Source organism: Nylanderia fulva, unplaced genomic scaffold, assembly GCF_048542155.1.
Source record: "Nylanderia fulva isolate GAGA-0341 unplaced genomic scaffold, ASM4854215v1 Scaffold809, whole genome shotgun sequence".
Classification (NCBI taxonomy): Eukaryota; Metazoa; Arthropoda; class Insecta; order Hymenoptera; family Formicidae; genus Nylanderia; species Nylanderia fulva.
In genome coordinates, this window is record NW_028190927.1 from 12,501 (window position 1) to 24,985 (window position 12,485).

The following is a 12,485-nucleotide window of genomic DNA, read 5'->3' on the forward strand; positions in this document are numbered from 1 at the left end:
GCGAAAGCAACACGCCGCGAACGGACTTGGAAGAATTTCTCGCTCGCCCGGCGAAAGCAACACGCCGCGAACGGACTTGGAAGAATTTCTCGCTCGCCCGGCGAAAGCAACACGCCGCGAGCGAACTTGGAAGAATTTGTCGCTCGCCCGGCGAAAGCAACACGCCGCGAGCGAACTTGGAAAAAGCGGCTTGTGCGGCCGGAGGTGTCGCCCGCCAACGAAAGCAACACGCCGCGATCGGACTTGTGGTACGGGCGGCGCGTGCCGCCGGAGGTGTCGCCCGCCAACGAAAGCAACACGCCGCGAACGGACTTGGATGAATTTCTCGCTCGCCCGGCGAAAGCAACACGCCGCGAACGGACTTGGAAGAATTTCTCGCTCGCCCGGCGAAAGCAACACGCCGCGAGCGAACTTGGAAGAATATGTCGCTCGCCCGGCAAAAGCAACACGCCGCGAACGGACTTGGATGAATTTCTCGCTCGCCCGGCGAAGCGAAAGCAACACGCCGCGAACGGACTTGGAAGAATTTCTCGCTCGCCCGGCGAAAGCAACACGCCGCGAACAGACTTGGAAGAATTTCTCGCTCGCACGGCGAAAGCAACACGCCGCGAACGGACTTGGAAGAATTTCTCGCTCGCCCGGCGAAAGCAACACGCCGCGAACGGACTTGGAAGAATTTGTCGCTCGCCCGGCGAAAGCAACACGCCGCGAACAGACTTGGATGAATTTCTCGCTCGCCCGGCGAAAGCAACACGCCGCGAACGAACTTGGAAGAATTTCTCGCTCGCCCGGCGAAAGCAACACGCCGCGAGCGAACTTGGAAGAATTTCTCGCTCGCCCGGCGAAAGCAACACGCCGCGAGCGAACTTGGAAGAATTTGTCGCTCGCCCGGCGAAAGCAACACGCCGCGAACGGACTTGGATGAATTTCTCGCTCGCCCGGCGAAAGCAACACGCCGCGAACGGACTTGGAAGAATTTCTCGCTCGCCCGGCGAAAGCAACACGCCGCGAACGGACTTGGAAGAATATCTCGCTCGCCCGGCGAAAGCAACACGCCGCGAACGGACTTGGATGAATTTTTCGCTCGCCCGGCGAAAGCAACACGCCGCGAACGGACTTGGAAGAATTTGTCGCTCGCCCGGCGAAAGCAACACGCCGCGAGCGAACTTGGAAAAAGCGGCTTGTGCGGCCGGAGGTGTCGCCCGCCAACGAAAGCAACACGCCGCGATCGTACTTGGGTTACGGGCGGCGCGTGCCGCCGGAGGTGTCGCCCGCTAATCAAGGCAACACGCCGCTATCGGGCCTGGAAAATTTTCTCGCTCGCCGGCGAGAGCAACGCGCCGCGAGCGAACTTGCGCCTGTTCCCGAGTTCTCGCTTGTACCGCTAACGAGCGAGCTAAATGAGATTAATTAAATGAGGACGCATCGGAAAGTTTATTCGTGCAAACACTCCGGCTTCGCTTATCGGCATCCTGCCTGCATTCGTCCACGTATCGGTCGTAGAATCTCGAAGATTGTGCATCCGACGAGTGGTAACCGGGAATTAGCAGATATCGTAATAATCGTGTCGCGCGGTCGTGCGGAGCGTCGAAAAGTACGAAACCTTTGTCCGAAACGTATTTCCGTATCGTAGCATTATCTCCTCGTAGCGGCGCTACTCGCCGTCAAGTGCCCCGGAGGTACCGCCGGCGGGCGACGGACTTGGTGAAATCATTCGGTCGTCCGGAGGTGTCGCCAGTCCCGGAGGTGCCGTCCGTCCCCTAAGTTGACGCCGGCCGTTATGTGGTGCCGCACGTATAATCACGCCCGTAACGAGCCGTCTCGGTTGCCGCGCGCGTGATTTCGCATCGGGCGAGTGTTCCGTACCGTAATCGCGGTCACCGCAGCTTGCGTGTTGCGTATCATCCGTAATAATTCGAAATATATGTCTCCGACACGTGGGTTTGAGAGACACGTTTCGAGTTAGTAATCGGACAGCGCCCTCATGTCGAGCGAGCGCCGAATATTAAGTAACTTTCGTCCGAAACGTTTTTACGTAGCTCTCCTCGTTGCGGCGCCGTAAATCGTCGTTAAGTGTTCCGGAGGTACCGCCGGCGGTCGTCTGACATCGAGAGATCATTCGGTCGTCCGGAGGTGCCGCCCGTCCCGGAGGTGTCGCCGGTCGGCCGTGGTTCCCGGAGGTGTCGCCCGGTCCGAAGGTGTCGCCGGTCGGCCGTGGTTCCCGGAGGTGTCGCCCGGCCCGGAGGTGCCGCCCGGCCCGGAGGTGCCGCCGGTCGGCCGTGGTTCCCGGAGGTGTCGCCCGGCCAGGAGGTGCCGCCCGACCCGGAGGTGCCGCCCGGCCCGGAGGTGCCGCCCGGCCCGGAGGTGCCGCCCGGCCCGGAGGTACCGTCGGTGCTTATACCTTATTGTCCCGGCATTTCGTTTGTTTCCTTCTTAATTAATGCTAATTATCGTTGTTTGACATTCGCCATACGGCTATCGTGATAATATTTTATCGTACAATAGGACTTTTCAATCGTTCGCTCTCCGCGACAATGTCTCGATTGAACGCGCCTTTCGGCGCTCGCGCTCGCATACGGCCGTGCGTAGGACCGTGCGTCGCCGACCGCCTGGCCGGCCGGTTGGGTACTATAAGAGATACGTCGCGCTCGGCGCGTCGAACGAGTCGAGCGAGTCCGGACGAGTCGTAAACGTACTTTCTCGAGTCTCTCGCCACTCCGGCGTGTTTCGACCGCTCTCCGTACCGTCGCCGACCGCTTGGCCGGTCGGTTGGGTACTATAAGAGGTAGGAGAGATTAATATTGTACGTGTCGCTCTCTCGACGTTGACAAACGAAGAATCGCCCGAACGGGTCGAGAACGGATTTTGTCGAGTCGCGACTCTGACACGGAGAGAACATTTATATATAAAATGTTTGATTTTGGAAACCACGAATATATAAAATAATATACGATCGTCGCAGAACGCGCCGCCGCCAAGTCTTCTCATGCTTGGAGGTTGCGTGTCTCGCGAGAACGTACGTTCGACTCTCGCGTCGTCTCGTATTCCTCTTCGCCGGGGATTACGGTGCGGCTCTTCTCGTTCGTCGCCGAACGCGCGCAAAATTAACGCACACTTATTTATTACGAGCACAGCATTGCCACGAGTCGGTGTCGCAAGACCGAATGGCTCTTATGTGGCGCGCACGCCTCTAGTGTGTTGGCCGCGCGGTTCCCTCTCGTTTCGTACGCAGCAGCGGAATCGTCGCGCTTACCGAGCATCTACTCCACGGATACGAGTTTGCGGGAAGAGTTGCTTCTTCCCGCTCGCTTTGTACGCCGTAGCGAAATCTTATTGCTGGTCGTGTGCGGTTAAACGCGTACGAACCAGACAGAACAGTCCTCGACGTCTAAGCATCGCCATCGTCGATCTAGCGTCAGGGTGAATCGCGCGGTCTCTCGAGACCGCGCATCATAACATTTGGGAGAATAAGAACACGAGTATTTTGATCTTGTGGATTTTTGAACGGAGAGGAGGAGGAAGAAGAGGAGAGGCGGCGGCGTCGGGGGTTTACTCTCGCCTCCGTCGTTCTCTCGTACGCTTTACATAATAGCGTTAAACACAGCAGAGTGTCGCCGACCGGCTGAGCAAGACCGGCGGCAAATAAAATGGCACATACGAGCGAGTCGCGCGCGCGTCGGTGTTTCGGCATCGAACGCGCGCGCGCGCGAAAAAGAGCTAGCGACGAGTCTTCGGGCTCGCTCGCGAGTTACTCCCTTGCGAGTAACCGAACACGAAGCTCCCTGGTTGATCCTGCCAGTAGTCATATGCTTGTCTCAAAGATTATAAATGTAATTTATTTAATTACATTTTTATTTTTTAAATAATACATATATACGTTCCAAAAAATATAAGCCATATTATTAATATGTACGTGTGTGTGGGTGTATAACTATCATTTAATACACATTCACGTTAAATCACATTATTTAATCATATTTAATAACTATATCACTAACATATATAATTAATACTTATAATAAATCATTTTTAAAGTAATTTTTTTTAAATTCTAGTTATCATTTTATCAAAATTATGAAAAAAAATTGATACAATTGTTAGAAAACTTAAATGTGCATAACTTTTTAATATATAGGCATTAATAAAATAAACATAGTGATTGTTAATTTTTTATGCTACAGCTACGCATAAAAGTACTAAAATGCTTAGAACTTTAAATTACTTTAATATTCAACTGTATATATTATTATAACTTTTCTCGTTTTATACTATATTTAAAAAATAATATTTAATAATTACTTTATTGCACTTACAACTATGCATATGTATTTAATACTGTAACCATTTAAATAATAAAATATATATATAATTACTGTGTATGAAATTAATACATTCAAAGTAAAAAAAGTACATATGCAAAAATAAACTCTATAAAATCTATAAATAAACGTAATAATAATAAACTGTGCAATAAACGTAATAATAAACGTTCAAATATTTTATTTATTATATATTAAAATTATTCTATTTAATAACCTGTCCTTTTCTTGTTTAGATCTCCTCATTTTCGCATCTCTTCTTTTGTTCTTTCTTTTTCCTAAAAAGAAATATGTGATTGTTATACATAGGTGCAATAAGTCAATTCTGCAATAAATATTCTATACAAAAATAACAATAAGTTCTTAAATGTTGTATTTAATTTAAAAAAACTAATACACGCAATAATGAACAGATAGTGCATGTGTTCACCCTCTTTAAAATCAGTTTCTTATAAAAATAAAAAGTTTGAGATAAGATGATAAAATAGTTAAATTGAGGTATATTATATATAACTTACAAATCTCGGTCAAATCTCTGCTTGGCTAAAATTAGCCATCTTGCAATTATATCCTCAACTTCCTTATTTGTTAAATTGGTTCTTGAAGTTCGCGCAGCATCTAACAACAAGTTTAAACAGATATGTGTGGTTATAGATTATATAAAAATTTAAAGCGACTTAATTTTATATATATATATATATGTATATATGTATATATACTATTCAAAATTATTTTATATTCCTATGATTACATATTATTGAATAATGATATTAGAGTTCTAATAGCATCATCCAATATAACCATGCATAGAATGCTATATATAAAGTGTCAAAAATATGTCAATAAAAACATTTCTGTGATTAAATATTTATATACTTACTTATGATACATATAGTAATGCGAAGATTTTTAAAGGCATTTTTCAATTTTGCACCAGCCCAACTATATTCCATTGCTAATTTATTTGTTAAAATATGTTTCATCATGTACGAAATCACATCATGATGATCCTTACCTCCTAAAAAGCTCAATTGTCTTGTCTAAAAATATAAAATAATTTAATTAATATTAGTTTATGATCTAAAAATATCAAAATAATAAACATTTGTTTTTCTCTTATAAAAAAAGTTAACATTACTTTTCTTTTAACTTCTTTAAAATTATTTAACATTATATAAATAAATAAATATGTCCAAAATATTGCTTTTTATAAGACATTTCAATAAAATGTTTCTAATCGTAAGTATAAAATGATAATATTTTGTATATACCATTTCTGTAGCAACACATTTGTTTTTTAATTGATTATCAATTCTCTGTAATTGTTCTACGGTATCTGCTGGCAAATCGAAATCATAATGTTCATTTTTTTTTAAATCCGTTTCCTCATTTTTTCTTATGTGATTATCCAACTTTATTAAACGTTTATCAATTGTTGTAAGATTTAACAATACTGCATTTAGTTTCCTGATAATTAAATTATGAAAATCTGCAAAAATAATTGACACATATTATTGTTATCTACTCATTGTCAGATTATATAAATATTACGAATTATATACCATTTTAAATATATGTTTACAGTGATATAAATAAAAAAAGTTAAAACTTTAATAATATATATATATATATATATATAGGTAAGCTTTTACAAAAATTTAAAATTAATAACAGATATATTTTTACCTACATCAATCTCAGCATTACAAGTATCGGATGTAGATATTGTATCTGAATTTTGTGGAACAAGGTCATCTTTATTTGCTGTTCGATGTTCTTGTGAACTTATAGATTTACTATATGTAACTGCAGACTTTTTAGACTGAATATTAATTATTTTTTCATTACTTATTTGTATCGGGGGCTTAGTTATTTTCTTATAATTTTTTATCAGTGGTTTTTTTATTTCATAAGTCATTTTGCTTTTATTTAAATCGTTTGATATATTAGAAGCTTCATCTAAATCATTGCTTGTGTCAGTTCTATCTGAATTATCAGAAGAACTTGAAATTTTTTTTACTCGATTCATTTTCTTATCACCTTGTATTAATGGTGTCTTTATTTCACAGATTTTGCTCTTATTTATTGTTAAAGCTTTTGGTGTATTAGGAAAATTATCTAACTCTAAATCATTGCGAGTTTTTAATTTATTGATGCTTGTGTCGCTTGTATCAGAATTATCAGGAGATGAACCTGTATTTTTTTTTGCTCGTTGATATCTCGATTTTTTGAGGTTATTTCCATCATCACCATCTATATCGGATATTTGTTCAGCTAATTTAAGTTTGTCTATAGCTTTATCATATGTATCTAAAACGTATAAAATTTTTGAATATTAAAAATTAGATTTTTGTTTTTATATATTTTATAATCAAATATCACTTAAAATTTAAATTTTAATATATACTTTTAATACATATATATTATAATTTTAATTTATATAATTTTTGATAAAAAAATAAAATACATTTTTTATATTACTAACCGCTGCTACCAAAAATACGGATTATTTTATATAATTGCCAATCATCAGAAGGAAATATTCTTTTCATAATTGCTTTATTTATCTTAATTTGACTTGTATATGATGGCCATTTACATTCCTTATTATTTTCAGTTAACCATTCAGAAGGAACAATTTGTAAACCATCTTCGAACTCCACAATATTATACGCCATAATAACTGTAAATAAAAATTGATCAGCATTGAAATTATAAATAATCTATGATGTAAATAATATGATAAAAATGTGACGATAATAATAATAATAATAATAATAATAATATTTGCAATTTATATTAGAGTATTATAATTACGTTTAATTATTTAATTACAAATGCAAATTAATATTAAACATGTATTATTCAGTTGTGTGTAACATCGGAAATATAATATAATTTTTTTTATAAGGCATTTTCAACATTTTTGCTCTAATTTTATCAAACTCCCATGTCTGAAGATGAGAATATTCAGACATGATACCAATATTTAAAGTTAATGACGAAATAGGCTGTGTATATAAATCTTCCACTAACACAAGTACTTTGCCAATAGCATACATTTTATTGTCATTAGATTTAATGAAATTTAAAATTGACATTATTTGTCCATTTTCAAAAGAAATGCAATTATTTTTTGGATCATCACAGTTAATATAATATTGATTATTGCAAAAAATTTTATATTGTTGTACAGAAATGAAATCTTTCGTAATAGGACCATCACAATGAGAGCGTGTAAAACATTTTTCCATATCGTATGAATTTGAATATATTTTGAATGTTTCATTATTATGTATTGTCTCAATTTCTGCAAATCTTCTTGTTAATTGCTGTAATGGTTGGTTAGTTTTACGAATTAATTTCTTTAACGTAGACATATAATTCTCAAATTTAAATGCACTAAATTTATCCAGAGCACCAAATTGTTTTACGTCTGCAGCAAGATGTAATAAATTATGAATATTATGTGAAATATATTTAGAACCGTAGATAACTTGAAATGATTTTACAAAATGTTTTAATAAATTTTCTGCATATTCTATAATAGAAGTTTGATATGTTAAAGTAGGATGTGCAAGAATTGTGATTGCTACATGTAATGTTAGAAAATTTAAATATACATTTTCTTGTAGTATTCCTTTCAATATAATAGGACCTGTATATAATAAAAATTGCCGATATTCTGTGGCTTTCCAATGTTTGATATACTTTAATGATCTTGGTTTTCGAGCAAAATCAGAAGGAATATAATTGCGTAACTTTATTAGTTTCTTAGAAATTTGTTCTTTGTCTGAATTTGATAATCTTATCTTAAGTGGTCCTGAAAGCCATAACATAATAAGTTTACGCATAACACCCAAACATACCAGGTGCATATAATCTAGTGGCACATTTGTAACTAAGCCTAGATTTGGTATATTTTTTAAAATTGTGTCACCAGTTTGATAATCAAGATTATAAGATCCAGTAAAAAATTCTTTATCATTACGTAACATCATATTAGATGTGTATGGAAAACATATATGTCCTTCTATATTATCACCTTCAATAATGCATTTAGTGCAACTATTATATCCAGTGTGTCCTTTTACATTTAAAATAAATGATTTAGCAGGAGCGTCACAAATTATTGCTTTAATTTCGACTTTTATGATCTGTCCCTCATAATCAATCCCATTATTTATAAAAGCAATAGCATCACCTACAAACATTTTTAAAAACTCATTTGCATTTTTTGGTTTTCCTTCACCATAATATAAGGCAATGACATATACATTGTTTATAATATTATCTGCACATAATATTGGCCATAAACTCTTTGTGGAAGACTTATATATAGGTAAATCATCAATATTTATAAATAATTGAATGTTATCAAGAGCAAAATTCAATCTTTTACGTTCTTCAATAATTTTTAGAAGAGCTTTTTCGAGACCTAAGTGGCAGTAATCTCCGTTTTCAATTTGTATAATTTCAGTTGATTTAGGAGTTTGCAATAATGTACGTGGATCTTTAGGCAAAGTATAATTAGTGTGTGTTTGCAATATCTGTAAAAGGTGACGGAGTGATTTGAGTGATATCTTTTCTTCAATAGCCCATTTACTTATGTCATGTATAAAAGTTTCGTTATCATTTAAACACAGATTTTCATAATTGTTATCGACTATAGCTTGCAGCTTATTTGCATCCGTGTAATTTTGTATCATACAGGCATTATTTTCATTCAGAAAGTTAATATTATTTTCATCATAATATTGATTTAGATTTCTATCTGAGTATACTTTATCAGAATCACATAAAGACGAAGCATTCTCATCAACAACAATTAGTTGATCATTATTATTATTAATTATTGCCATAGAATCCGCAGAATCAGTCTGATGAGTTATCATATTCATATCTGTTACTGTGTTTCTTGCAACTAATCTTCGTTTATGTCTTGCACTATAAAATATTGAGTGTTTTCGTTTGCGACCCATATTTTTCACAAAATATATTTTTTTTCCTAAATATACATATACAATGAAAAAAAGATATCTTGTTACAATAAATATGAAAAAAATATAAGACAAACATAAGATAAAAAATATTGTATATACTAACCTTAATTTTTATGTTGATGTTTTTCACTTTGTTAAATCACTTCTTATTGCTAAGTGATCTTCTGAGATCACTTATTTTGAGTCAAAATGTCCTCTTATGCAAATAAAAAACACGTGCTGGTACACCAACAGACTGCGTATACGCTGCAGAGCGTTTTGGGCAACGTGTACGCGCCTACACGGTCACGCTTGCATTAGGATTAGGTAAGATTAGGTTACATTAAGTAGCGTCCATTAACGGTGACGTGTTGATTCTTTTACTTTTAGAACAAATCAACGTCAAGTCTTGACAAGATGACAACTTAGCAGTCATTTTGCTGAACGCGACTATTTTAAAGAAAAATATTTCAAATAAAAGTTGTTTGATTCAAAGGAGGTCATAAAGTAGATGATGCCCTTTATTTGATGAATATTTTAAGAGATATTTGAAGTGGTGTACGTGTTATTTTAAATTGGACACCCTAATATATATTTAGTTATAGCAGTAATAAATATAAATAAATAAATATAAATTATTTATTAAATATATCATAAATTAAACTTTATTTTTCTAATTTTAATTGTTGATCGTCACAGCACAACATCTTTATGATGTCACTGTGACATTTTCTTGCTATGACAGATTTTTTATCATTATTGTTACATTTCGTGATATACTAGTTATATCAATGTGACATTTTTGATGATATCACTGTAACATCATAAAGATGTTGTGCTGTGACGATTAAATATATATTTTATCGTCACAGCAGAACATCTTTATGATGTCACTGTGACATTTTCTTGCTATGACAGATTTTTTTATCCTTATTGTTACATTTCGTGATATACTAGTTATATCAATGTGACATTTTACAATGATATCACTTCAATTGTGATTAATGATATCACTGTTACCTTCCAATAATCTCACAATGACATCACAGTGACATTACATTTTTTTGTCACCTTGTGACTCTATTGTGAGCTTATTGTGATGTCACTGTGACATTTTTTGCTATGGGGGATATAATTAACTTATAAGATACATAATAACACAAATCGCTAACACAACTAATATGGTCAGTGCTGTTAATGTGGGCAATAAGAAGTTTTAGTAATATATATAAGTTATCATCTAATTGCATTCATTTATCGCTAAATAATTTTAATACAAGCCAACATTTTAATATAAAAATATTAATTTCTCTTTGATTTTAACGTAAAAATAAAAAATTCATGAATACACTAAATACACAAGTAACTATTATTGTGATACTTAAAAAATGATAAAACTTATTGACGTTGTTGCTTTGCCTGTAAAAAATAAAAGTAATAATAAATATGTTGTTATATCGAAAACTAAAATATACAAGTAAAACGTAAAACATACTAGTTCTCTGTCGTAGCGCGTTTTTGAGTGCCTTAACCAAGCTGACACATAGTTCTGAAATTGTTTATCTGTCAAAAATGGAAAGTGTTTTCTAGTCGATCCTACAAATGTAACAAAAAAAAAGTTAATATAGTACCGGTACAATTATTATGCTAATAAAAGCATTAATTTTTTATAATTATATATTTTTACATTTCTATATACGTTTTAAAATGTCCATAATTATTAGTGTGTTCACTTCGAAGTTGCCTTTGCGACCCATCCAAGAACATTTTGTACCCAATTTATTAGTAAATATTTTTTCTAGTCCAGCTTTTATTTGATCGTGGGGAGAAGTGCCTCCTAATAAATAGACAAATGTTTCCTACGAAAAAAATGTAAATACATATATATATATATACAATTGTTCGAGCCTTTTCTGGTAAATATTGAGCATCCTTTTTGTCTATTTTAATTTCAATTAAAGTCAGTTAGTCAGAAGGAAAAAGGGTTAAATATATATTTTTTAAAAATAGATATCAGTAGTTTTGGCATATTCAACAATGGTACAATGAAATTATAATGAATGTTATAAAATAATCCTAGTTTAATTAAGCTTGAACAATCAAAATTGCTTTTGAAAGCAATTTCTTTCTAACCATTTACATTATTTTACCAGCTCGAACCTTGAATTTTGTCTCAAATATTCAAAAAACAAGAAATAAGAAATGTAGACTATTTTTACCATTTGTTTTTGTCCTTCCTCATTAGTTTTTAATGCGATGTCGAAATCAAGTAATTTTGTAAATTTCTTGAAAGGTTTGTTCGGAATAAGAGAAAAAGTACTACTACAGCTTGAACCAGATGCTGAGAGCAGTGGAAGCGAATTATTTGTACGCTCTAATTGCTTTAAAAATGCATTTTGTTGTTCCAATAATTTTTTAATCGCAATCGTGTTTTGCAGGATTGAAACAATATTCTGAAATATAAATTTACAAATTATATTACTATAAACAAAAGAACAATAAATATGAATGATTACCTGCTGGAAAATTTTCAAAAATGATATCGGTTGGTATCATATTATTTACTGGATTAACAGCATCTTTAGGATCTAAATAATGGAAATTTTTAGTATCATTATTGTATTTATTTAATATTAAATTAATAAATTAATAGACACTATATATATATTAAGCGGGATTACTTAAAATCGACTTGTATTGTTTAATACCTTATTGTACCAAAAATTATTTGTTTATACCTTCATCAGAAGTTACATGGTCTTCAGAGGCAATATTATTCTTTTTATTTTGACTCACGTTTATTGCTGTTTCATCCATATTTTCGATATCCTTGTCCAAGTTTTGGTTATCATCATTAATCAAATCTAAATGTATAAAAAATTACACTATTAAGCATTACTTTATTTGCAAGTTAAAAAATAATGTTAAAGATTTATATATTATTGTTTACCAAACTGTCATTTTCTAATGCAACATGCATCATAACGGAGATGGTTATTCCGGATTGAATGTATCATTAGTTGTTTGCGAATGGAATGTTTTTTTTTCTTTCCCTCGGCCTAATGCGAAATATGTATCATGTATCTGAATTTTTATGTCAACATCTATAGCTTCTAGAATCTGTATACAATTATTATTAAAAATGACATTTCATTAAGTATATGTTGGGAGATAAATCAAAAAA

The 12,485-nt window shown here is 35.3% G+C and overlaps 1 protein-coding gene across 1 annotated transcript; it reads right to left on the reverse strand.

Annotated features, from left to right (window-relative positions):
• Positions 1–4,499: 4,499 nt before the first annotated feature.
• LOC146719948 (uncharacterized) lies at positions 4,500–5,798 on the reverse strand. The gene is made up of 4 exons (XM_085489366.1): positions 5,591–5,798; positions 5,200–5,359; positions 4,838–4,937; positions 4,500–4,597 (listed from the first exon to the last, which is right to left on the reverse strand). The coding sequence occupies exons 1-4, from the start codon at positions 5,591–5,593 to the stop codon at positions 4,552–4,554; spliced, it is 309 nt and encodes a 102-aa protein (XP_085345492.1). The 5' UTR covers positions 5,594–5,798; the 3' UTR covers positions 4,500–4,551.
• Between the last annotated feature and the right edge of the window lie 6,687 nt (positions 5,799–12,485).

Bases quoted from the DNA above. Each gene is read 5' to 3' on its own strand.
- LOC146719948 (XM_085489366.1), bottom strand. The intron at 4,938-5,199 runs GTAAGTATATAA...ACTTGTTGTTAG, and splicing joins CATTACTATATGTATCATAA to ATGCTGCGCGAACTTCAAGA. The intron at 4,598-4,837 runs GTAAGTTATATA...ATTTCTTTTTAG, and splicing joins CAGAGATTTGACCGAGATTT to GAAAAAGAAAGAACAAAAGA.